Below are 24,065 nucleotides of genomic sequence, written 5' to 3' on the forward strand. Positions count from 1 at the left end.
ACCACAACACTATGAAACTAGAAATCAACTACAGGAAAAATTCTGGGAAAGTGACAAACATGTGGAGACTAAACAAACTACTGAACAACCAATGGATCATTGAAGAAATTAAAGGAGAAATCAAAAAATATCTGGAGACAAATGAGAATGAAAATACACCATACCAACTCATATGGGATGCATCAAAAATGGTCCTACACAGGAAATGCATAGCAATACAGGCTCACCTTAACAAACAACAAAAATCTCAAATAAGTAATCCTTTTGTTTTTTACACATTTTTCTTTAAGTATGCCCCCCCCTTTTTTTTGGTGAGGAAGATTGGCCCTGAGCTAACATCAGTTGCCAATCTTCCTTTTTTTATTTCCCTCCACAGCCCCAGTACATAGTTGTCTACCCTAGTTGTAAGTCATTCTAGTTCCTCTATCTGGGGTGCCACCACAGCATGGCTTGAGAACACTGCTAGGTCCGTGCCCAGGATCTGAACCAGTGAACCCCAAGCTGCCAAAGTGGAGCATGCAAACTTAACCACTTGGCCTTGGGGACAGCCCCTTAAATAAGCAATCTTAAACTACACCTAACAGAATTAGAAAAAGAAGAACAAACAAAGACCAAAGTCAGCAGAAGGAGGAAAATAATAAAAAATTGGAGCAGAAATAAATGAAATTGAAATTTAAAAATCTGTAGAAAGGATCAATGAGACAAAGAGCTGGTTCTTTGAGAAGATAAATAAAATTGCCAAGCCCTTAGCCAGACTCACTAATTGAAAAAGAGAGAAGCCTCACATAAATAAAATTATAAATGAAACAGGACAAATTACAATGGATACTACAGATATACAAAGGATTATAAGAGAATACTATGAAAAAATATATGCCAACAAATTGGACAACCTAGAAGAATGAATAAATTCTTTAACTTATACAGCCTCCCAAAACTGAACCAAGAAGAAATAGAGAATCTGAATAAACCAATCACAAGTAAAGAGACTGAAACAGTAATTAAAACACTCCCAAAAAACAAAAGTCCAGGACCAGACGGCTTCTCTGGAGAATTCTGCCAAAACAAACATTCAAAGAAGATTTAATACCTATCCTTCTCAAACTATTCCAAAAAATTGAGGAAGATGGAGCACTTCCTAACACATTCTACGAGGCCAATATCACCCTGATCCCAAAGCCAGACAAGGACAACATAAGGAAAACTACAGGCCAATATTGCTGATGAACTTAGACGCAGAAATCTTTAACAAAATATTACCAAACTGAATACAACAACAGATTAGAAAGATCATACACCTTGACCAAGTGGGATTTATATGAGGGACACAGGGATGGTTCAATATCTGCAAATCAATAAATGTGATATGCCATGTTAACAAAATGAGGAATAAAACCACATGATTGCCTCAGGCATAGAGAAAGCATTTGATAGGATCCAAGATCCATCTACGACAAAAACTCTCAATAAAATGCGTATAGAAGGAAATACCTCAACATAATAACGGCCCTATATGACAAACCCACAGTCAACATCATACTCAATGGGGAAACATGGAAAGCCATCCCTCTGAGAACAAGAACAAGACATGGGTGCCCACCCCTGCCCCTCTTATTCAACATAGCACTGGAGGTTTTGGCCAAAGCAATTAGGCAAGAAAAAGAAATAAAAAGAGTCCTACTAGGCAATGAAGAAGTAAAACCCTCGCTGTTTGCAGATGACATGATTTTACATATAGAAAACCCTAAAGAATCCATCAGAAAACTATTAGAAATAATCAACAACAACAGCAAAGCTGCAGGGTAGAAAAACAACTGACAAAAATCAGTTGCATTTCTACACTCTAATAATGAACTAACAGAAAGAGAACTCAAGAAAACAATCCCATTTACAATCACAACAAAAAGAAAAAAATATCTAGGAATAAATTTAACCAAGGAGGTGAAAGACCTATACAATAAAAACCATTAGACATTATTGAAGTAAATTAATGAGGACACAAAGAAATGTAAAGATAATGCATGCACATGGATTGGAAGAATAAATATAGTTTAAATGTCAATACTACCTAAAGTAATCTACAGATTCAATGCAATCTCTATAAGAATTCCAATGACAGTCTTCACAGAAATAGAACAAAGAATCCTAAAATTCATATGGGGCATCTAAAGATCCTGAATAGCTAAAGCAATCCTAAGAAAAAAGAACAAAGCTGGAAGCATCACAATCCCTGACCTCAAAGTATACTACAAAGATATAGTAATCAAAACAGCATGGTACTGGTGCAAAAACAGATACATAGATCAAAGGAACAGAATTGAAAGCCCGGAAATAAAACCACACATCTATAGACAGCTAATCTTCGACAAAGGAGCTGAGAAAAAACAATGGAGAGAGTAAGGTCTCTTCAATAAATGGTGTTGGGAAAACTGGACAGTCACATGCAAAAAAATGAAAATAGACCATTGTCTTTCACCATACACAAAAAATAGCTCAAAATGGATCAAAGACTTGAAGGTAGGACCTGAAACCGTAAAACTCCTAGAAAACAATTTAGGCAATCCACCCTTTGGCATCAGTCTTAGAAGGATGTTTTCGAATACCTTATCTACTCAAACAAGGGAAACAAAACAAAAAATAAACAAGTGGGACTTCATCAGACTAAAGAGCTTCTGCAAGGCAAAGGAAATCATGAACAAAATGAAAAGACCACCCACCAACTTGGAGGAAATATTTGCCAATCATATATCCGACAAGGGGTTAATCTCCAAGATATATAAAAAAACTCACACAACTGAACAACAAAAAAGCAAACAACTCAATCAATAATTGGGTAGAGGATATGAACAGACATTTCTCCAAAGAAGATATACAGATGGCCAGTAGGCACATGAAAAGATGTTCAACATCACTAATCATCAGGGAAATGCAAATCAATACTACCCTAAGATATCACCTTACACCCATTAGAATGGCTATAATCACCAAAAGAAAAAATAACACAAGTTGGAGAGGTTGTGGAGAAAAGGGAACCCTCATACACTGCTGGTGGGAATGTAAACTCGTGCAGCCACTATGGAAAACAGTATGGAGATTTCTCAAAAAATTAAAAATAGAAGTCCCATACAACTCAACTATCCCACTACTGGGTATTTATCCAAAGAACTTGAAATCAACAATTCAAAGAGAGTTATGCATCTCTATGTTCATTGCACAATTATTTACTATACCCAAGAAGTGGAAGCAACCCAAGTGCCCATAGACTGATGATTGGATAAAGAAAATGTGGTATATACATATATACAATGGAGTACTACTCAGCCATAAGAAAAGACAAAATCATTCTATTTGCAACAACACGGATGGACCTTGAGGGTATTATGTTAAGTGAAATAAGCCAGACAGAGAAAGACAAGCAATGTCTGATTTCACTCATATGTGGAAGATAAACACACACATGGACAAAGAGAATAGTTTAGTGGTTACCTGAGGGGAAAGGGGTTGGGAGTGGGCACAAGAGGTAAAAGGGCACACTTATATGGTGACTGACAAATAATAATGTACAACTGAAATTTCACAATGTTATAAACTATTATGACCTCAATAAAAAATATTTCATTCAAATTTCTTAATGGTTAGAATTAGTTTTAGGGATATTTTACATGTCTAATCTAGAAGATATACTTCCCTTTTTTTTAACCTTAAGCGTCAGGCATAGAGTTATAAAACTGCTTCTCTCTCTCCATTTCTCTCACTCTCTCCCCCATCTCCCTCTAACTCTCTCTCATAAATATATATATATAATCACAAGATTTTTAAATTCATTAGTATTTTGTCTGTGTGACTTACACAATTACCAAAATTCAAGGATAAATAAAATTTCTGAATCTAACCTTGCATGGCTACTATCTCTGTGCAATTGGGCCAAATCATTTAAACATGGTCAACTCCAAATTTCAGCATCCAAAATGGTGAAAGACTTTCCCATTTGCTGTCTGATATAGTGCATTTCTAGCCCTCTCTTCTCTGAGTGTTGACAATATGTTATTTCTGTGTCTTCCAAAAATAGTTGAGAGTGCTTGTTTTTCAACATTGTGTTCTTTAAAAAAGCACAATTTAGGTTTATTCTTCAGATCACTTCACCCAAGCCACAAAGATTTGATTTACTCTTATTAAAATTCATTATATTTTCCAGCCTAATAGTATTTTATATGTGAAAAAAGGAGAGTTATTTCTGCATCATTTTCTGTAGAAGGTTTCTCTCATATGAGGGAACAAAGAAATCAGCAGTAAATGTTTACAGAAATCGTCACCTCTAGTTTTCCTAAGAACATCCCCCCTCCTTTCTTTATTTTAACAATTCAAGTGATTTCATGAGGAATATGTCTAATGCTGTCTTTACTTATTGTGAAGTAGCTGACTTTATTAGGAAGAGATACGTTTTATAGGCCAAGCTTATGTTGACTTGCGTTTTAGTTTGGATCTTTGTGTATTACACAAAATCACCAGGACATTTCTGTTTGTAGTGATAGCTGGCCTTGCAAAAGGCCACGAGACAGCTCACGTGTATATTCTGTTTATCATCTTAACATAGGCACATGAAAAGATGCTCTATGGTCTACTCTTGAGCAATTCTATGTTATCTACAGAATTACTGGTGTAAGATAAAAGTCTCTATTCCCTATTCCTGTTTTTGGAAAATTTGTGGGGACATTTGGAGTATATAGTGAGTGTTGACAGCTGTCCAAGGAAGACAGTCCTAGAGCTGAACATCTGAGACATTCTGTTCTCTGCACAGAACAGGTGTTCAGAAGCGCCTATCAGCAAACTAGATTGAACAGGTAAGTGGGAATCAAGGGCACCTTGATCTTTCTTGGCTCTGCCCCGACTGGGCTCCTAATCACGCCATTGACTGTGTCCACGTCACAGGTTTTTCCCTGTAATTATCATGTCCAAGGAAGTGCCTTGCATTATATAATACCACCCTCACTACATAATATGGTCCTCAGGCCGTTCTGTGTATGGCACCTCTTTGGTTAGGGACTGTTTCTGCTATCAATGACCAATGACTTCTCTTTTCAGGTCAGAACTGAGTTATCTTCTCTTTTCATTGGACCCTAGATCTTTGACTGTAATACCTAATATTTTCTTTGTGTTCCTGCTGCCTTGCTATCAAGTGATTAGAGATAATTGATCAGGAAACCAATGCAAAGTTTTCCAACTGAAAGATATAAATCAAAAACTTTTGTAAGGCTGAGACTATTTTCATAATGGGTATAGTCATCTCTAAACATTATTTTAAAAAGAGAGATCTGCATATCCAGGTAATAATACTCAAGTGTGCCCTTTACCTATCTTTTAATAACGTTATACAAATAAATGAAATTTATACATGTTTAAATGCTTCCGTAATTTCTGCTGGGAAGAGCACATACAGAACAGTTTTATATAGCTATGTCCATTTGTTAATCCCCAAATCATAAATGGTTATTACAATCCTGTTAAACAGCTTGCCTCAACAGAAGAATTAGATTACCGAAAGGATTTCTAGGGAGAATTTTCAAGCTACTATCAAAAAAATCTGTAACTAATGTGTTAAATCACTGACAAATGATGGCTTAGAGTGGTGCTGTAAATCCTCATAGAAATCTATAACAACAGAAATAAAAATGGCAATATTCTTCATAATAATTTATCTCCTATTGGACATTGCTTTTAAAAATATAACAATAAAAAGAACATCCTATAAATTTTTCTTTCACTAAACCAATAAAATACCTGATCATTGTATTACACTATATATAAACAGCCTATATAAACTAAACACCTGGTTAGCTAAAAAGCATATTTCTTCGTCATAAATAACTTCACATATAACTAACAAATTAGGGAATAATATTATAATGCAGAAATTGTGTTAGTTAATATACAATTTTTCCCAGCATATTGATATTTTGAAATAATTAGGGGCATCTTTTCCCTCAACATCCTTAGCAATAAAAGACCTTAACGCTAATGCATAAAATTGACAAACGTGCCTTCTGTAGTGCCAACAGGGGCTAGTTTAGCATGCCCAAGAACTATCGTGCTTAGATCTTTCTCTCTGGGTTAAAATATTGAATCAAATGTTTTGTGTCAATAACATCATACAAATGCCCCCAGGGCCTCCAACTCGAGGGAGAAGGGACAAGGCCTAGTGTCTGAGACTACAAAAGAAACTGGCTGTGATTTTAGGTATTCACATCTGTAGAGATTTAACTGGGCCAATACCTTTTTATTGGGATTATTATTGTTTTTATTAGTGTTGTAATTACAAAGTTTCATAAGTTTTGAGTGATCTGCCCTAATTGTGTTTTCCCCTTAAGAAAACATTTGATTTTTTTTTTGCAGGGAAAGATTCACCTGAGCTAAAAACTGTTGCCAATCTTCCCTCCCCCCTTTTCTTTTTCTCCCCAAAGCCCCAGTGCATGGTTGCATATCCTAGTTGTAAGTCCTTCTAGTTCTTCTATGTGAGCCGCTAACACAGCATGGCAGCTGACAGATGGTGGTGTGGTTCCACAACCAGGAAACGAACTCGAGCCACTGAAGCTGTGAGAGCGCCAAACTTTCACCAGTAGACCATCAGGGCTGGCTCAAACCATTCAATTTTTTGAGCATAGTTTTGAAGAAGGTGTTTTCTTTCTTTTACGGAGCTTATCTAGAGTGTTTTAGTACAGATGCTATGTCTAAATAAACTATCTCTCTAAATATAACCTAAACATCTGAACTTCAATACTTAAATGTATTTTTCCTAAATATAACAATTTAACATAAAACTGAAATGTCTAATGTAATAAAATTGAGCTAAATATCTAAATCTATTTTATGGGAATATAACATTTACAATAATATACTAGAATCAGTCATTTTATTTATCAAATTACTCAAATGGTCATTGGATTTTATCTAAAATTCATAACAATGATTGAGTGTTCACTTTTAGGCTAAATGATAGGTTTAGTTTACCAGCTAGTATATACTATTTATAACCTTTCTTAAACAGATATTATCATGAATTTGTTGGAAAAAATACTTACCTCATGGAAGAAAAACTCCCCCAAAGAATTTCCCTTATCTTCTTTAATTTTATGGAAATAACTTTTTCTTAGAAGTGTTTAACCTGACTTCAAAAAGTGGAAACCGTAAGTCAGACCGTACCCATAAAGAGAATGCTAGAGAATTTGAGTGTGCGTTTCTCATTCCAAGAAATCGTTTCTACTTACTCGACATTCTTTGTCCAGTCCGGAGGATTACTCAAGGTCATAAACACACAGTTGGTCAAAATAGTGCACATGATAAGCATGCTGAATAAAGTAGATTATAGTTAAGGAATAAATGCTAGTAAATCATCATGGCCATTAACCAAAGATCTAATACAAAAAAATCATCAACACGAGTTACCTGTGAAATTAATCTTACTTATTTGTTTTAAAACAGTGGCAAACATAAAAAGAAACTTCAAAGCCTGTCATATATTCTCGGTCTATTCTTTTTTCATGTTACATCATATCCTCACAAAACTGAATATAATAGAAAGAGATCTCTACCAAAAGTAAGAGAGAATTTTACATTTCAGTCAGCTGTGTGAAATTGCCGTGCAAGGGGAAATGACCATTCTTTAGTGAGTTTACAGCATAAGTGTAAAAGTTGCACTTCAGATAAAATTGAAAATCTCCACTGACTGACAAAAAGTTAATGAATGCAATATAAAAAGCTGAAGAATGTATAGCTCAATATATTCAAAGGTTACACTGACTGAGATTTCTACCGTAATTAGGTACTCTAGGAATCTTATGGTAACGTTACTCATTCCTTTAGAGTTTATAACACAGGAATAAAAGGAGAGATGATTTTTTGCTGATAAGTTAATATTATTTTCTAACTTTTTATTTTCACTTTAGATTGTGGGAAAACTTAACAGGCCATTTGGTTATCTTCCTGTACCTAGCCCACCCCATACCTAAACAGATAAACACTATTTCGAAAACTTCCTGAGAATTAGCTGTAATAATTTCTCTTGGGATCTCAATCCAGACTTTACCTTAAGGAAGCTTATGACTATTTTGAGGTAAAACTTTTATTTTAAAATGTAAATACCTTCCAACATCAAACCATAGAATGAGAGAATTCAAATGCACTTCAAAAAGTTATCAGTCCTATTTGCCCCATCTCTAGGTTACCCAGTATTTCGTCTTCCTTTTAGTTTTTACACAAGCCTGTTTTGAATCTGCCTATATAAGATGCCCATTCTTGAACACTGCTTCAAAAGATCACCTTACTATTTTATCACTACTTATTTGAGAATTTTCTTGAAATCCACACCTATTCTGTTCTTTTACATATACTTTTTGACTATCATTATAAATAGTTTTAAGTTCAAAGATTTTTAAATATAAATTACCAATCAGATACATAGGCATATAGTAGTTTAATAAATGTTTACTGATGGAAGGCTGGATCCAGGTGCTGAAAATACAGAACCAATTAAGGAACAAAAGTTTGAACATTTGGTGATATAGATAATAATACTAACCACAAGAGACTGTTTGTTGAGCAATGGTTATATATGGTGTAATTGAAGTTAATAAAAATATAGAGTAGATTTACTATTGTTCTTATACACAACGTGTTTCATTTACACATTCACTATCACAGTTGTATTTTTACATCTAGAATCATAATAGTCATTCTATAATAATCTTGTAAATAGAAAAAATCAATGAAAACAGAGTAAACAATGATGTTACTAATAATCTCAAAGAAATTTTATACATATATAAAAAATATATGACATTTTCTATAAAATCAACCACTAGAAACAGCATTTAGACAATTCACACAAAAAGGATATGAATGTACTAAAATCTTAATAGCAATTTTCCTAACAGGGTTTAGTGGAGTTAAAATATACAAGGCAGAGGTGGCACTGAATCGGAAAATTGCCTTCCCTTTATTCAACACTATAAAAGTCTGAAAAAGAAAATATGAGAAAAAAATTATTAGATTAGATGTGTGGCTAATTTGAAGAGTTTATACACATGGAGAAGTTTTTACCTGATTTGTTTGTTCAAACTTGTCTTTTTAAACTAGTTCGTATATCATAACTCTCAACAAGTTAGCTGTTTCCCCCCTGAATTAGCATATAACTACAAATAAAGATGTGACTTACTATTATCTAATCAGTCTCTAAGCTTCCAACTTCCCAATACAAACCAATGAACCGACACAAAATTTTTACCAAGTTGTAAGGCAACCTACAGACTCCACTTCTACTTAAAGCTTAAACCACCTGTCTCCAGCTTTGGTAACTTTTCAGATTATTCTGTACACGCTGATATCAAAATAATCTTTTATAACTATTTTAATTTCATCAAGTCTTTTTAACTCCAAAGTATATGATGCCTCTCTACTTTTCCTTATGGAAGTTGTCCTACTTTAAAATGTTCAAACAGACTGAATAACCTGGTTTGCTGATTCTGTAGATCTGCTGGTAATACTGAGAAGGGGCAGCTGCATTGAGAATGAGGCTGAAATATATCATTTCAAAGGGCGTTCCATAGCTAAAATCCTGTGATCTGAAACCTATAATCATCAACTTAGCATTTAAGCTATGCTGCCCAGTGATTACCTACCACCTCTCTCTCAGATCATCTTTTATTTTTCCCACCACGGCGTCTCTGCTCCAGCCAATTCAACTTACTTGTCAGTCCCCCTCACAACCTGTCAAACTCTCCCTCTGACTCTGAAAATGGGTGCCATAGAATCCTAGAGGAAGGAGGCACCTGAGAGGTCATCTAACACAAACTCCCTCTCATCTCAGGTCCATAACAGACCTGACAACAAGTTTCCACCTACAATGACCCACTACTTTATGAGAGGCTCTTAGTCCTGTCTGCGTATCGGAATCTCCTGGGGTGATTTTAAAATTGCCAGTATTTGGATTCCACTTCAGACCAATTGAATCAGAATTTCTGGAGGAAGGGCACAGACAGGGGTATTTTAAATTCCCTCATGTGATTTTAATACACAGTCAAGGTTGAAAATCCCTACTCTCTGGGAATGTCCTCTGCTCTCAAAATCATCTCCTCCATTAAGTCTTTCCAGATAAATCACACTGCCTTCTGATCACTCCCTAATTGTTTCCCCTTACCAGCAAGTCTTAGTATATTAATTTGCACACGTTGGCGTGTTGCTTATAATTATAGTCAAGTAGCAATTTACATGTAGGGTTCATTCCACTGAAGGACTAGGTTAGAAGTTGTTATAACCCATTGAGCATAAAGAGCCTGTAATCTACTTTTTCTCCTTTTTTTTCACAGTATTTAATAATGTGGTTTGCAAATAAAACTTGTTTTAATTAAATGTGGGTTTACCTTTAAGATACCATTTCCTTTAAGACATCTATTCTATATATCCATTTACTTAATAATATGTTTTTACCCTTTAACTAAGGGCTATATCCTGTACATTCATGTTCAATGACAACATGCACTGTTTGAATAGGTAGACAGAAATATATTACATTGTGAGCATAAAGGACAGAAAAAACAATTTCTCTGTACTTTGCCCTTTTGTATTCAAAACCATGGAGCCAAACATTACCTAACCAGCCATTTTCCATGAACTACAGTCTCTAAATTTGAACAATTCTATGAAGAGGGCAAGTAAACTGTTCTTTACTAGCAGTTGGATTATCCACAAGGGACAGTGGACGTTGGGAAGACTGCCCTTGAAGCACAAATGCATTAAAGGATCTTTTTGGATTCACAGGATTAGATCATTTAATATTACGAACGCTCCATATCCATATCCAATGTATATTCAGCAGTAACCCGTAATAGTTCACCATAATTTACGGTGCATTTACTCATGCTTTCTTTTGAAACAACTTTCCTGTAAAAGCAATTGCCACTTGTTTAGGAGAGGGTTTTATTTTGAAAGATCTCTAAAAACAAAGTGAACAAGAATGAACTGTGCTTTTAAACACGGAATCCTCTGCTCCTCCAGCAAGATTAGCTTCTGTGGTACTAATAGGATTAAAGATGACGCACCAAGGGCATCTTCATCGAATTTACAGATTCTGGAACAGATCAGGCCTTAAGAATACAACCCCAGTTTATTTCTGGAGAACAACACCCAACACAAAGAAAACCCTGAGTTTTGAGAAATCAGGAATAAAATATTAATGTCCTGTACAGTGAAAGAATTACAAGAAAGACTTTTGAAATTTGGGGCTCTTATGTTATTGAGAGACCTACCTAAACTGATAATTACTTGAGAGAATGACAGACGACTGGGGGAGGAATAAATAGTGTCAATTCCAATACCTGGTTTTCAAGTAATGATAAGTAATGATATGACTTAACAAAACAGTATTACATTTCTACTAAGGTGATGAACGCTATAGCTAGAAGTATATGAAATTAGAATAGCTGGAATGCTGCTTGCTTCTTTTTCCCAGGTAAATCACATCTTATAAGTTCATTAAAATTTTTACTACTTGAGGCAGGAATAAACTTTACTTCTCTGAGTAGGACCATATCAATCAGAGAGTTCAAAAAGTTATACAACCAATTTTTAACACCATCTTTTATTATGTTAATAAACACCATGTATAGCTTTGCTTAGTGGTTAAGAGCTCTGTTTCTGGAGCCTGACTGCCTGGGTTCAAATCCTGAATCCACACCTTATGGAGTGTGACCTTGGGCAGGTTACTTAACCTCTCTGGGCTTCACTTCCTTATCTGTAAAATGAAACTGACACAGTACCTGCCTCACTGCTCCTTTGAATATTAAGTTGATTGAATATTGAGTTATGCCAGTTAAAGCACTCAAACAGTGCCTGAAAAAGTATGAGTACAACAAATGTTAGCTATTATTATTATTATCACTGTCACTATTTTTAAGTTATTACCTGGTCAACTTAAATACCATTAAAATACATTGTGATGCTGCTCATCTGATTAAATTAGGTATGTAAAATCTATCATTAATGGTAGCAAACAGCTACATAATGCTTTACAGTTTTTAAATGCCTTTCATCTGCCTCATTTTGTGTAATTAGCATAAGCTTCATACCACATTTTAAAATTTCAGAACTTCTTCCATCAGCTTCTTCTATTAGCTCCTATCCTAAGAGTCGCAAACTACCTTCTTCTACAATATCATCTCTATCTTCATCTGTACATAGCCACTTCATAAAGGAAAGTAGAGCAGCCAACAGGAAAGAAGCTGCCTAGATGCCTCCCAAGGTGAGTCACAGCCACGATGACTAAACCAGGGTCCAAGTCTGGTTCTCAGACCGGGAGGCAATGAAAACTGACTTTGTTAGCACACAGAAGTGGCAGACTCACAATAACCAAGCTTGAAAGTCTGACACGTAAAATCAGAATGCCAATCTATTTATTTACAATGAGATACATTACTGTCACATGGACTGAAATAATTGCAATGGCATAACTAGCACATTCTTTCCTTTTAAGCAGATCTGTGGGAAGACAAATTATAATAAGAAGGTTCTTTGCTAAGGGTACAGTCCAAACAAGCTGACTTAATCAAATGATGCCTGATGGCTAAGGACATCTCTGTTAGGTAGCCCAGTGTAGTCCCTCTACAATGAAGTGGCTTGATTTGGGGAGGAAAATGCTTTCAGGGCTATTACTAAAGGTTTGTCTCCCTTGGAAGATGCTGATGTCTGTCTCTATTTCATTTTTTTCAGCCTTAATCTTACCAATTCCCTTTCTTAAGGACATTTTATTTCCCTAAATAGCAAATATTTTTAATCATATCAGAGTAAGTCACACCCCTATCTCTTAAAGGTGTCTTTGCAAATATATACCTTGAATTAATAGTTTTCAAAAAAGAATTTTCTTCCAGTTTGGGGGGGGGGATATCTCACTGTCATCATCATGTGTAATAATACAATAAATAAATTTCAAAATTTTCTTTATCAATTCTATAGTAAAGTACTAGAATAAATTCCTTTTAGAAATGTATGAATATATATTAAATGCCGCCTTTCATGAAACTAGTTTAAAAAGGAAAGGAAAGGACCCGTTTTAACTATTTAAAATTTGTTTTGTGACTTTAAATAAAGCATTTTAAAACTTGCTACTCAAATTGTGGCCCGTGTGCTAGCAGCATGAATCTCACTCGAGGGCTTGTTAGAAATGCAGGAGCTCTGGCTCCACGCAGATCGATGAAATCAGAGTCTGTATTTTAACAAGATCTTCAGGTGATGTGTATGGACATGCAAGTTTGAGAAGCTCCTTTAGAGCAATAGGGCTAGTTCCACGTCTGAATGGTTACATGTCATTCCCTTTAGCCATCACTGATCTTTTTAAGTTAAATTGCATGCTGCTTAAAGAATCAATTTCTTCAGCCATTCCTTTTAAAAGGGCTGGCTTAGATTAATAAAGGTGTTCAATATCTTCTTTAATCCATAAACCATCAACTCATGGTGATATTAATTTATCTTTAGTTTCTACATAAACCTGTTTTTTTGCTCATGAATGTGAAATATAAATTGTGGTTATAAGATGCCAAAACACCCAATTAAAAGTTATAAAATTTATCATCCATTTTTTAAAACATTTCCTATAAAATACTTCACAGCTGGTTTAACTTCAAAAACCAGCTAATTCTGACAGAATTATGTGGTTATTCTAGCATTAGGAAGGCAGAGTCATAACTGTTGATTTAAATTGTATATAGACGGAGAAAACTTGAGGTTTTTTTCCTTCTGTTTTTGACATTATTTTTCTAAGAGTGATGTTTTAACAATACATTAAGTGTTCCAGAATCTAGCCTGTCACAAATTAAGTAAGGTTAAGAGAAGACCCCAATTATATTCCAGGTTAGTGGACCACAACTAAAAATGTATTTCTGGGTGAACATGCTTCTCAATGTATTATCTTCCTATAGGAGGATGCTAAGTAAAAGATTATTTCTTACCCTTTAAAATACAAATCTATTGTGAAGAAACCTCAAGCCAAATAAGAACTAAAAACTAAGCAGTACATATACCCTTAACTCTTCTTTTGCACAGCTATTATTCTGTTCTCTACAAAGTGCTTAAATATGTCAGCAATAACAGATATTTTGCTTTGCTATGTCAATTTTAATTTTGACTATCTCAAGTACTGTGAAATTGCAGAAGTTGTTCATCTCTTCATATCTCTTCTCTGTAGCCAGATCTTGACTTCATTGCTTATAAATATTTCTGCTTATTATACTGTGCTTAAAAGTAAGTGGAAATAAAAAGTGTAGAATCTTTAATCATAGAAAAACTATGATGCAGTATGTATACAAGCCAGAGAAAAGAATATTAAAGTTAAGTGTTTAATTAAAGACTCAACTTTGGAAGTATAGCTTTACTTTGGGAAGTATAATATCCCCAACTCACTTTCTTACTGATATAGTATGGGTCCAGGTCCTCCAGGGGCTCTGACACCATCTCAGGAGGGATGTCTCCATAAATAAATGGAAGGTTCTTTCCAGCTTCCAAGTCGCTATTTGGCTTTGGTTTGTTCTCGTCATCATTGTCTTGTTCTCTCTTGGGCTTCTTGGCTTTCTCTTCTGCAGCACGTTTTTCGATAGCAGCAAGAGATTCTCTAGTAAAAAGGCGGAAGCTTTCAGGTCCTGGGGGTACCAGCAGTGCCTGTGCCATCTTTTCATCCTGCACATTTAATTACGTTTAGCTTCTTGCATAAGAATTGCCTACAATAAAAAAAAATGCATGAAAGTTAGGAAAGCAAATGAATGAGAGGGTTCAAGAAATCAACCAAGATGTCATTTAATGTTTCTTCTGGTAATTTTCTTAAAGTATGAACAATAAGTAGGGCTTTTAGTGCTGCACTACAGATTTTAACTTGAAGCATCATCATTCAATCGAATTTCCAATACGCCAACTTTATGTCAATCAGAAGTCTGTTCTTGAGACCTTTGAGCCAAAATATATTGTAGTATACTTTCGGTTAAAAGAGCAATGCCAGTAATGCTTGTCAATAAAATTACCTAAGGACTCATGATTTCTCTCCCCCATCTTTATATTACATCTTACTAACTCTCCAAATAAAGAAATACTGGTGCCAATGCAATGGTATATCCCTGACTCATAATATGTCAGGATAGGAAAAGAAGTTTTGCCTAACTCAACCACTGTTTTGGTTATCAGCATCATCAACCTCTGGTTCTCGAGACAAGGTCTGACCATCAGCAGTGACTGGGAAATAAAAACTCTGTTTCCTTTAGCTTTTCACCTTGGAGGCTTCTGAGGCATCTTCTGAAGCAAGGCAATATTTACTTCCTTTTCCAGTCTGCTACTCTTCAACTATTACAAGACAATTTGCATATTCTTTCTGAATCTTCCATTTGGTGTAGTGGTTAAAAGCGTGGACTATGGAGCAAGACTCCCTCTGTTCTAAACCCTGGCTCTGCCCATTATGAACTGCATGACTTTGCAAAATGTAACCCCTCAGTGCTTCAGTCTTCATCTATAAGACAGAGATAATAGGAGAACTGACCTCCCAGCTTACTGTAAGGAATAAATGAATTAATTCACATTAAGTATCTATAATAGTTTCTGGAATTAGTAAGCACTATAGTGGCCTCACCGATCATAATCTAATTATCTCCTGTTCTTCCAGCCATTTCCTCTTCTGTGGTTTAAAGCTTCTTCACAATTCAAGCCACTCTCTTTTAAATAAGGAAGGAAACAGGCAGAGCCATTACAGTTTTGATTTTTTTTTTAGGGTACCAACTATCATTAACTTGCATGAATCAGTGGGATCCACTGTTTACATTTGATTGCTTGTACTCATGACTCTTTAGTACTCTCTAAACTGCTAATATTTTAATTAACCTTTACAAATTTTATTTACCTCTCAGAACAGTTGGAGCCAAATATTGAATTAAGCAGGTAGGAGGGAAAGGGAGATAAGCTAACAGTATGTCAGGCATATTTAATACACTGTCTGTTGATTCTCACCACAAACCTGCATAAGTACTTGCCCCACATTCTTACCAATGGGAAGCAGAGGTTCAGAGAGGTTAAAGTTAGTTGTCCAGAGATTACACAGATCAAACAGCTGGTCAAGGCCAGATTTGGGATTCAACCAAAGGTTAGTCTGATGCTAAAAATCAATACTCGTTGCCAGATAGCAAAAACACTGAATCAAGAAAAAACACAAAATGAAGAGTTCCGGATCAACCAAAAGAGCAACACAGATTGGAGACAATGAGAAAGATGGCCTGTTGACAAGGTACATTTGAGCACAAAAGTGGGTAGCAATAAGAAATAAGAGGAGATCACTAACAGTAGAAAATCAGTTGGGCCTCAATCCTAGAAAGAATAGGGTTGTAGAGAGCTAGAGTTGTAGAAGTACTCTGACAAGATTACTGAAGCCCTTTTATATGTTTCTGGCAGTTGTATTTAAGATGTATTGTAAGATATTAAGGAAAAGGAGTTACTTAGAGTCAATACAAGATTCCCAGGGAACGAAAATCAGTTCATGGAATAGAAAGGCAAACGTAAAAGAGGAAAAAACTGTACTGCCAACAGTAATATGATGTGGTGGTGTGGGTTCAAACACACAGCAGATGTTTGTCCGAAAATTTCTAAAAAATATATTAAGGTCTTGACTTACTGGAACCACAACTGACCACAGAGCTTCAGGAATGGGTTGAGAAGTGCAGAGTACAAGGCACATTCACACATGCCTGCCACCTGGCTGGGGGAGGAAAGGAGAGAAGGCAGACATATGGAGTCGCCCTGCTCAATTTCCCAGGGAAGGGAAAAAAATTCTATCTGCTGGAAATGTGACAGAGCTGTCAAAAATACAGCAAATTAGCTACATAAATTTTGAAACATAAGTTAACAGTTATTTTATTTTGCATTGTGCCAAAAATCACATTTAAAAAAGCAAGATAGAGAATAGAAATAATGACAACAAAATACAATGAGTACATCAGTCATCTTGTAGAACCATCTACAACCACGGCATCAAAGTAATCCTCAAAATCATCCGTGACATTTTCCCTGTCCCCACCCACTCCCTGCACCTCTGTCCCCACATTTATTCTGGTCTCCATAGTACTTTATCCCTAAATGGCCTTCTAATTCTTAGCAATTCATTGTGTGGATATACTGAGCTTATAGACAATAAGAAACTCTAGATCTCATAGAAGCGTAAGAAAAATGACACAAGTTATTACATGTTTTTTGAGTTTATATCTGAGTTGCTGGTTCCCTGGTCTGTTCCAATGACAGAAAAAGTATTTTAATAGCTGTGTCTTTTCATTGAATTCATATTTATGACTTTGCTATTATATTTCCTGCTATTATGAAGGCATATTCTAAATAAGTTATAAAGTATTTGACTTGTCAAAAAAATTGTGCCACTTTCCCTGCTGGTTCTGAAAAAGAACTTCTGATTTGTAGTGGTAGGGCTCTTCTTCTGTGTGCTCTATCAAGTGGTATATGAATTAGAAGACGAGAACAGTTATTCTACTTTACTCAAAAATCAATTAACTGTTTATTTTGTGCCTTCTAAATTCACGGCAGATGGCACAAAGTAGAATGAATGTTTTTAGCCATTTTATGTTGATTTTGATGGCCACATTGTCGGTGTAACGGCTGTGTGGAATATTCACAGCTTTTATACTTTTGAGTGTGAAAAGAGTTTGCTATTAACTGCAAGCCTTAAATACTCAGAGATGTGTAATCCACTTGTCTCTCATCACCTGTTATGAATTGAAGGGATTAGGTTCTTCCCCAGTGCTAAATGAAAATGAAACAGCATGGCAAACATGTCTTAAGAAATTTCTAGAGGCCTGCCCCATAGCGTAGTAGTTAAGTCCGCGCTCTCCACTTTGGCAGCCTAGGGTTCACAGGTTTGGATCCTGGACATGGACCTACACACCAGTCATCCAGCCATACTGTTGTGGAATCCCATATACAAAGTAGGGGAAGATTGGCATGGATGTTAGCTCAGGGCCAATCTTCCTCACAAAGAAAAGAAAAAAATATCTACGAAATGATTGCTTTCTTAGGGGAGAAGAAAGGTTACTTTCATATTTGAGCATTTAGTTGAACTGGTTTGGGTTTCTTTATTGACAATGGAATGAAAACCATGCAGCGATTGGAATCAGAGGTCTGGGTTAGTACTGAGTCTGTCAATAACAGTTTGCCCATGTCATTTAACCTTCCTCAACCTCAATGTCATCAGAGTATCTTATCATATAGGCGTAACACTTTGCCATAAAGAAATAATTATACTACTTTAATTGGAGTGTCCTGGTTCTTAAGTTTTAAAATGCAATTAGGTTAAATGTAGCTAATGTGAAAATCTTTCAACAGTCTTCACAGATGACTCATTTCTCCGAGATGGCATGGAACGAGGTACCATCACAAAATCATGAAAATTTACTTAAAAATACACAATCTTTTACCTTCCCATTCAATTATCAAGAGCTAGAATAAAGAAGTTGAGTCTTGGTCAAAAGGAAGTAAAAGAGTCTCTTTGAAGTTCCCATAGTGTTGCCTCTAAATCCTAAGAACGCAGGCCAGTTCCAGACTCTCAGCTTCTCCTCTGCAAGGGCAACCCGGGTTTGCCCAATTCTGAGATAGGCTGAAACGTGAAAGATCATAGTGAGCGGAGTTTCTGTGGCTTCACCTGCAGCTTTGCTGTTTAGAAACCTCTCATAGATCTTTAGCAGTTCTATTTTAGGTTTTTCCTCTTCTTTTTTGTTCTGTGTGAGCTTATTTTACAGAGCTCTTACATAATTTCATATTCCTATTAGAGCAGAATTTTAAAAATTAATTCCTACCAATGCCTTGGTGTGGAATATATATTATTAATGAATATACGTGCAATATAATTTATTCAAATACAGCAAATTTAATATTCCAAATTTTCTTCAGAACTGTCCTTGCAAGGACAAAAAAGATAAGAAAAAGCTCTGAGGAGATGATCTCTTTAATTAAAAATCAAAGGGTCTGTGTGTGTGAATGTGTGCGAGTAAAGCAAATGCATCCCTCTGCTAGTCAATAAAAAGACTGTGGTTCAAAATATCCTATTGTGGGGATGGACCACAGAATTTCAAACCTGGAAGGGCCCTTAGGATCATTTATCCAGGAAGTATCTATTGAAGGACTACTGTGTGTCAACACTGTGCTTGAACTAGGCAACCATGGTCCCTGTCCTTATGGAGCTGACAGTCCAGGGGAGAGACAGATGTTTATACAAATAATTATAACACAGTTATATACAGCTAGTTATTGTCTGAGGTCCATAGAAGGTAGAAATTTATTCTGCCCAGGGAAGGTGGGGAGGGGTATGGTTTAGGGAAATTTTTCTGAGGAAGTGATGTTGGGGTAAGTTTTGTAGACTAGTTGGGATTTGACCAACTAGTAGTTGGGGGGTAGCTGGAGGAGGCTTAGTAGGAAGACATACCAGTAGAGACATGCTAGGCAGGGAGACAAAATGTGCACGGGCCCAGAAATAAGAAAGAGCATGGAGAGTTTGGGAAGAACTATAAGGAGTTCATTATGGGTCGAGACCAATCTGCCCAAAAGGAAGTGGTAAGAGAAAGGACTGGAAAGTTAGGCAAGATACGGATCACCAAAGGTCTTGTACAGCACACTAAGATAAGCCATGGATGGGGAATGACAAGATCAATCTGAAGGTTAGAGAGATGACGGCAATATGAAGTGTGATAGGTAAGAGTGATCCTAGAGCAGTGATTTTCAAAAGTTTTGCTTTCAGGATCCCTTTTTACTCTTCAAATTATTGGTGATCTTGAAGAGCTTTTGTTTATGGGAGGACTTATCTATCCATATTTACCATATTAAAAATTAAAATGGAAAATTTTAAAATTTTTATTAACTTAATAAGCTGTTGTATGTTTATGAATAAAACACAGTTTTTAATGAAAATAACTATATTATCCCAAATGAAAACAATTGACTAAGAAGAATGAATTTGTTTTATATTTAGGCAAATCTCTGGCTTATTGGAATACAGCTAGATTCTTGTATCTGCTTTTGAGTTCAATCTGTTGAGATATGTTGTTTTGAGTGAAGTACATGAAGAAAACACATATATGCAGCCAGAAAAGTAAGGAGTATTTTAACCGCCTTTTCAGGCAATTGTGAATATTCTTTGATACACACCAAAACTCTACAAGTGGTAGTTTCTTAAATTAGTTTCAATGTGGAATCTGAAACCGTATCGATGAACTTTTGGATGCTCTTGCCATTTGGATGAATTTTGTACCATCAAGCATGGGTCATTTGGAAAATATTGGCATATTGTTAACGCATATTTTCCAAATTTTGACAAATTTCATTATATAACATTCAAAAATCCCATTTGTTGATAGCACCATTGATGTCATGAGAAAAGTCATAATGTATTGGGAGGCTGTCAAGCTCCCAGAGGCAGGTAAAAGTTTTCCAAACTTCCAATTTCCACATGAAAGCTCCAGTTTTAACGCTGACAACAAATCCTGTCATTTGCTTTTCTTGAAGCGACAGGTTATTCTTTTGTTCATTTTTGAGAAAATATCTGCCAGATACCAGAGTCTGAATAACCATAGCTTGTCAGTTCTTTCAAGTGAAAATGGTGTTCCATGAAAAAAAAAAAAGTGGCTTATTCACTTCCTGACTCACAATCACACAAGGGCTTTCCCTTGAGATAACCACGGTGCTTCATTATGCAGCAGAAATGCTTTATGGATTCTCCCCATTTCATCACACAGAATATTAAAAATGCTTATTCTTTAGGGTCAAGATTTAATAAAATTAATAATATTTACTTCTTCATCAAAGATGTTCTTACATGAAGTGGCGTTTTTTTCTTACCGAAAGTGTGTGGTGGTGAAGAAAACAAGGACTACTCCTCCAGTTTGATGCCACTGCCCTGATTCTTGCTAAGGCATTAGCAGTTTTACCCCATGACTTTTGCACTATCAAGGCAAATGCCAAAACAGTGAAAAAAGGCAAGTGACATCTTGGTATTATTAGGAAAATAGTTTAGACCACAGAGCCTCTCCAGAAAGGATTCAGGAACCCCCAGTTGTCTGCAAACCATCCCTTGAGAGCAGCTGCCCTAGAAGGAAGCTGATGGACACCAGCAGTCTAAGGGAGAGAACTGGACTGCAGCTCCTCTAATTAAGGGCCTTGGCAATCAGAATTGTATGCAAGACCTAGCTCTGCTAGGTTCAAACAGTGTCACCTTGGACATTTTTTTTTTCATCCTTATAATCTTCAGTTTCCCTATCTGCATAATGAAGATATTGATAGCAATGATAGCACACACTTCATAGAGTTAATGTGACATTTAAATGAGAAAATGCATCTAGAGGGCAAGCCCCATGCCTGGAAGATAGTAGGCCCTCAACAAATTAGTGAGAAAACAAAGCATGGCCAGAGGACTGTATTCAAGGCACAGTTAAGAGAAAGAAAATCAATGTGATTTCGTGATGACTTGATATGAGAGGTGAAGAAGAGTTATGGAGTTACCCTCATTTCCAGGTTTCTGAGTAAAGCTACAAGTTGTCATTGACCCAACAGAGAAGTGGAGAAGGTTTGTAGGGCACCATAATAAGTTCTGTTTGGGATTTAGTTTGAGATGCCTGCGAGACAACTGGGTGTGTAATTAAAATATAGGTCTGAGACTCAGGAAAGCCATTTGGGTTGGGAAAATGTTGATAAAGGAGTCACTGGTTGAAACTGAAGCTAAGGATATGCACTGTATTGTCTAGGAAAAAATTGGAAAGATGAAGAGGCAGAATGCTAGTGACTACCATTTTTTAAGGAGAGGAAACAGAGGATATTAGACAATTAAAAGGCATACATTGGGTTTGACAATTAGTCCAACTCCTTGTCTCAAAATAAATGAGGAACAGGCACAAAGAAGCTAAGCAATCTTCACTGAAATGTCTACTAACAAACACCAATTGTTGCTCTGAGGCAAAATATTTTTCACACATTCTATTCTTGGCTGACTTTTTCTATTGTAGTTGACGTTTTTATCTTGAAACTTACTATTGCGTAATTTGATTTTAAAGATCTAAGCTGTATATAAATAAAAATAGAAAAATAAATTCGTATAGTTCAATTCAGTTTTTCCAGGCTCAAAAATGTGTATGCTATGATACTAACACAAGTTTCTGAAACTTTATGCAGCCAATAAATGCAATGAGTACAAAACTAATACGTGTTAATGAATCAGGATCTGAGAAAAATGGTGTAGCAAACATTTGGGATATGCCGTGGCATCACCGAGGCAAAGACAAACATTGTTTTTCATTAGTCATATAGCTCGTGAGGTCTCATCTTGCCTAATTTTTCAGAACAGCAGACAGTTGGCGAATTGTATTGGTCTATAACATGTTAGTATCAACAGTCTTTCTTTCTGTAGGGATTTTTATGATTGTGTTACAGACAAAATTGATTAATTCTGATTTGTTCCTATGGAAACAGAATTATGTCAGAGGCTGTAAATTTGCCATCTTCAAGGATGGAAAGTTGCTTTGTGTCATACAACTTGAGAGATTAAAAAAAAAAATCCATGATGTATTTTTATGTCCTTGATGACGGGAGAGCGAGTTGTTGGGGAAAGACTGGGTCCGTTACTGAGGAAAGGATGTTGTGTTTCCTTGTATCAACCAGAGACTATTATAGAAAAGATATAATTTAAAAGACAAGACGGACCAATTACCTACCCTCCTATTGAAGAAAGATATTAATTTTTCCCAAAGGAATTTTGACTTTAGATTGATTGTCTAATATTTACTATATTCTCAGGTAGCGTATCTGACCAAGAGCATAATATTTTATCAAAGGCATACACAGAGCATTCAGTACATTATTATGATAACCTCTGGACACTCTCCAAGGCAGAATTAAATGCTATTTTCCATATTTCAAAAGAGTTTTGAATAATACCTGGTTGGCATGCCTACTTAACCAGGTGTCTTTGAGGATTAAATGATAAAAATAGATAAAACTCTGTTGATGATTACTGTGTCTCAGATACTCTGTCATGTAATTTATGCATATTAACTCATTTAATTGCCATTATAATCTTATGAGGTTGGTATTGTTATTATTCTCATTTTACAATAAAAATACCTAGGTGCAGGTGGGTTGGATAACTTGCCCAAGTTCCAAAAGTAATAAGTGAAGGAGCCAGGATTTGAACCCAGATAGTGTGGGAAATAGCCTGGGTCCCAAGCCTGCAAAATGAGAAGATTTTTAGTCTGTGTTTTCTGAAACAGACTTAGGATAAGTCAGCGACCTTATTGGAAGCTTACCTTGACTAGAGGCCTGTGTTAGGAAGGGGGAGGTGCAACCTAAGAAATACAGCAGTATAGTCCTCACTTTTGTTCTAATGTAGAAGATAAAACAAGCAGGAATGAATTAATAGCAAACACCAAACCCACATCTAATAGATACATGTTCACACGTATGTTAAGCCCTTTGGAGCTATTTAAAGGTAAACTTAAAGCTGAGGCTAGTTTCTTCTATATCGTGTACCTCCCGTTCTCTTGTGGTATCAAGGAATTCAGCATTACTGTTGGCCTGAATAACCCTGGTGAGAAAGTAACTCTATAGCAAGGGTATCAGTATGCCATGGCTAAATACAAATGAAATCTAGACTTTCTTTACCATTGTTGCCTTTCTATTAGCTAAACATATGATTTTCCACACAAAAATAGTATTTATTGATTTACTAACTATTTAATAAGAGAATCTATTTCTGCCCTTCTCTACCTGGACTCAATGTCATGCCTCTGAAAAAAATAGCTGAGTATGAAAGCACAAGCTCATTTCTGGCTTCAGAATAATTTTTATCTTGGAAATAATAACTAGCTTCCAAGTGATGTTCCTCATGACTTTGTCCTTATCAGACAGCTATAAGCCCAGAGAGACAATTGCTAACTATTAAAAACAATTAAGCCAACATTGTAATAGGCAAGTCAGCAACATTGGTTTTATTAGTTCCTGAATTTTTCTAATAT

General features: G+C 35.8%; 1 protein-coding gene across 11 annotated transcripts in view; it reads right to left on the reverse strand.

Annotated features, from left to right (window-relative positions):
- Window positions 1-24,065, reverse strand: part of SCN3A (sodium voltage-gated channel alpha subunit 3) — a 115,762-nt gene that overhangs the window by 73,168 nt on the left and 18,529 nt on the right. For all 11 annotated transcript variants that reach the window (XM_023623057.2, XM_070241973.1, XM_023623054.2 and 8 more), the window contains exons 3-5: window positions 14,443-14,756; window positions 8,891-9,009; window positions 7,263-7,352 (exon numbers count right to left, since the gene is read on the reverse strand). In XM_023623057.2, the coding sequence (XP_023478825.1) occupies window positions 7,263-7,352; window positions 8,891-9,009; window positions 14,443-14,706 (473 nt within the window). In that variant the 5' untranslated portion in view covers window positions 14,707-14,756. The remainder of the gene's footprint in view (window positions 1-7,262; window positions 7,353-8,890; window positions 9,010-14,442; window positions 14,757-24,065) is intronic.

Source organism: Equus caballus, chromosome 18 (genome assembly GCF_041296265.1).
Source record: "Equus caballus isolate H_3958 breed thoroughbred chromosome 18, TB-T2T, whole genome shotgun sequence".
Taxonomy (NCBI): Eukaryota; Metazoa; Chordata; class Mammalia; order Perissodactyla; family Equidae; genus Equus; species Equus caballus.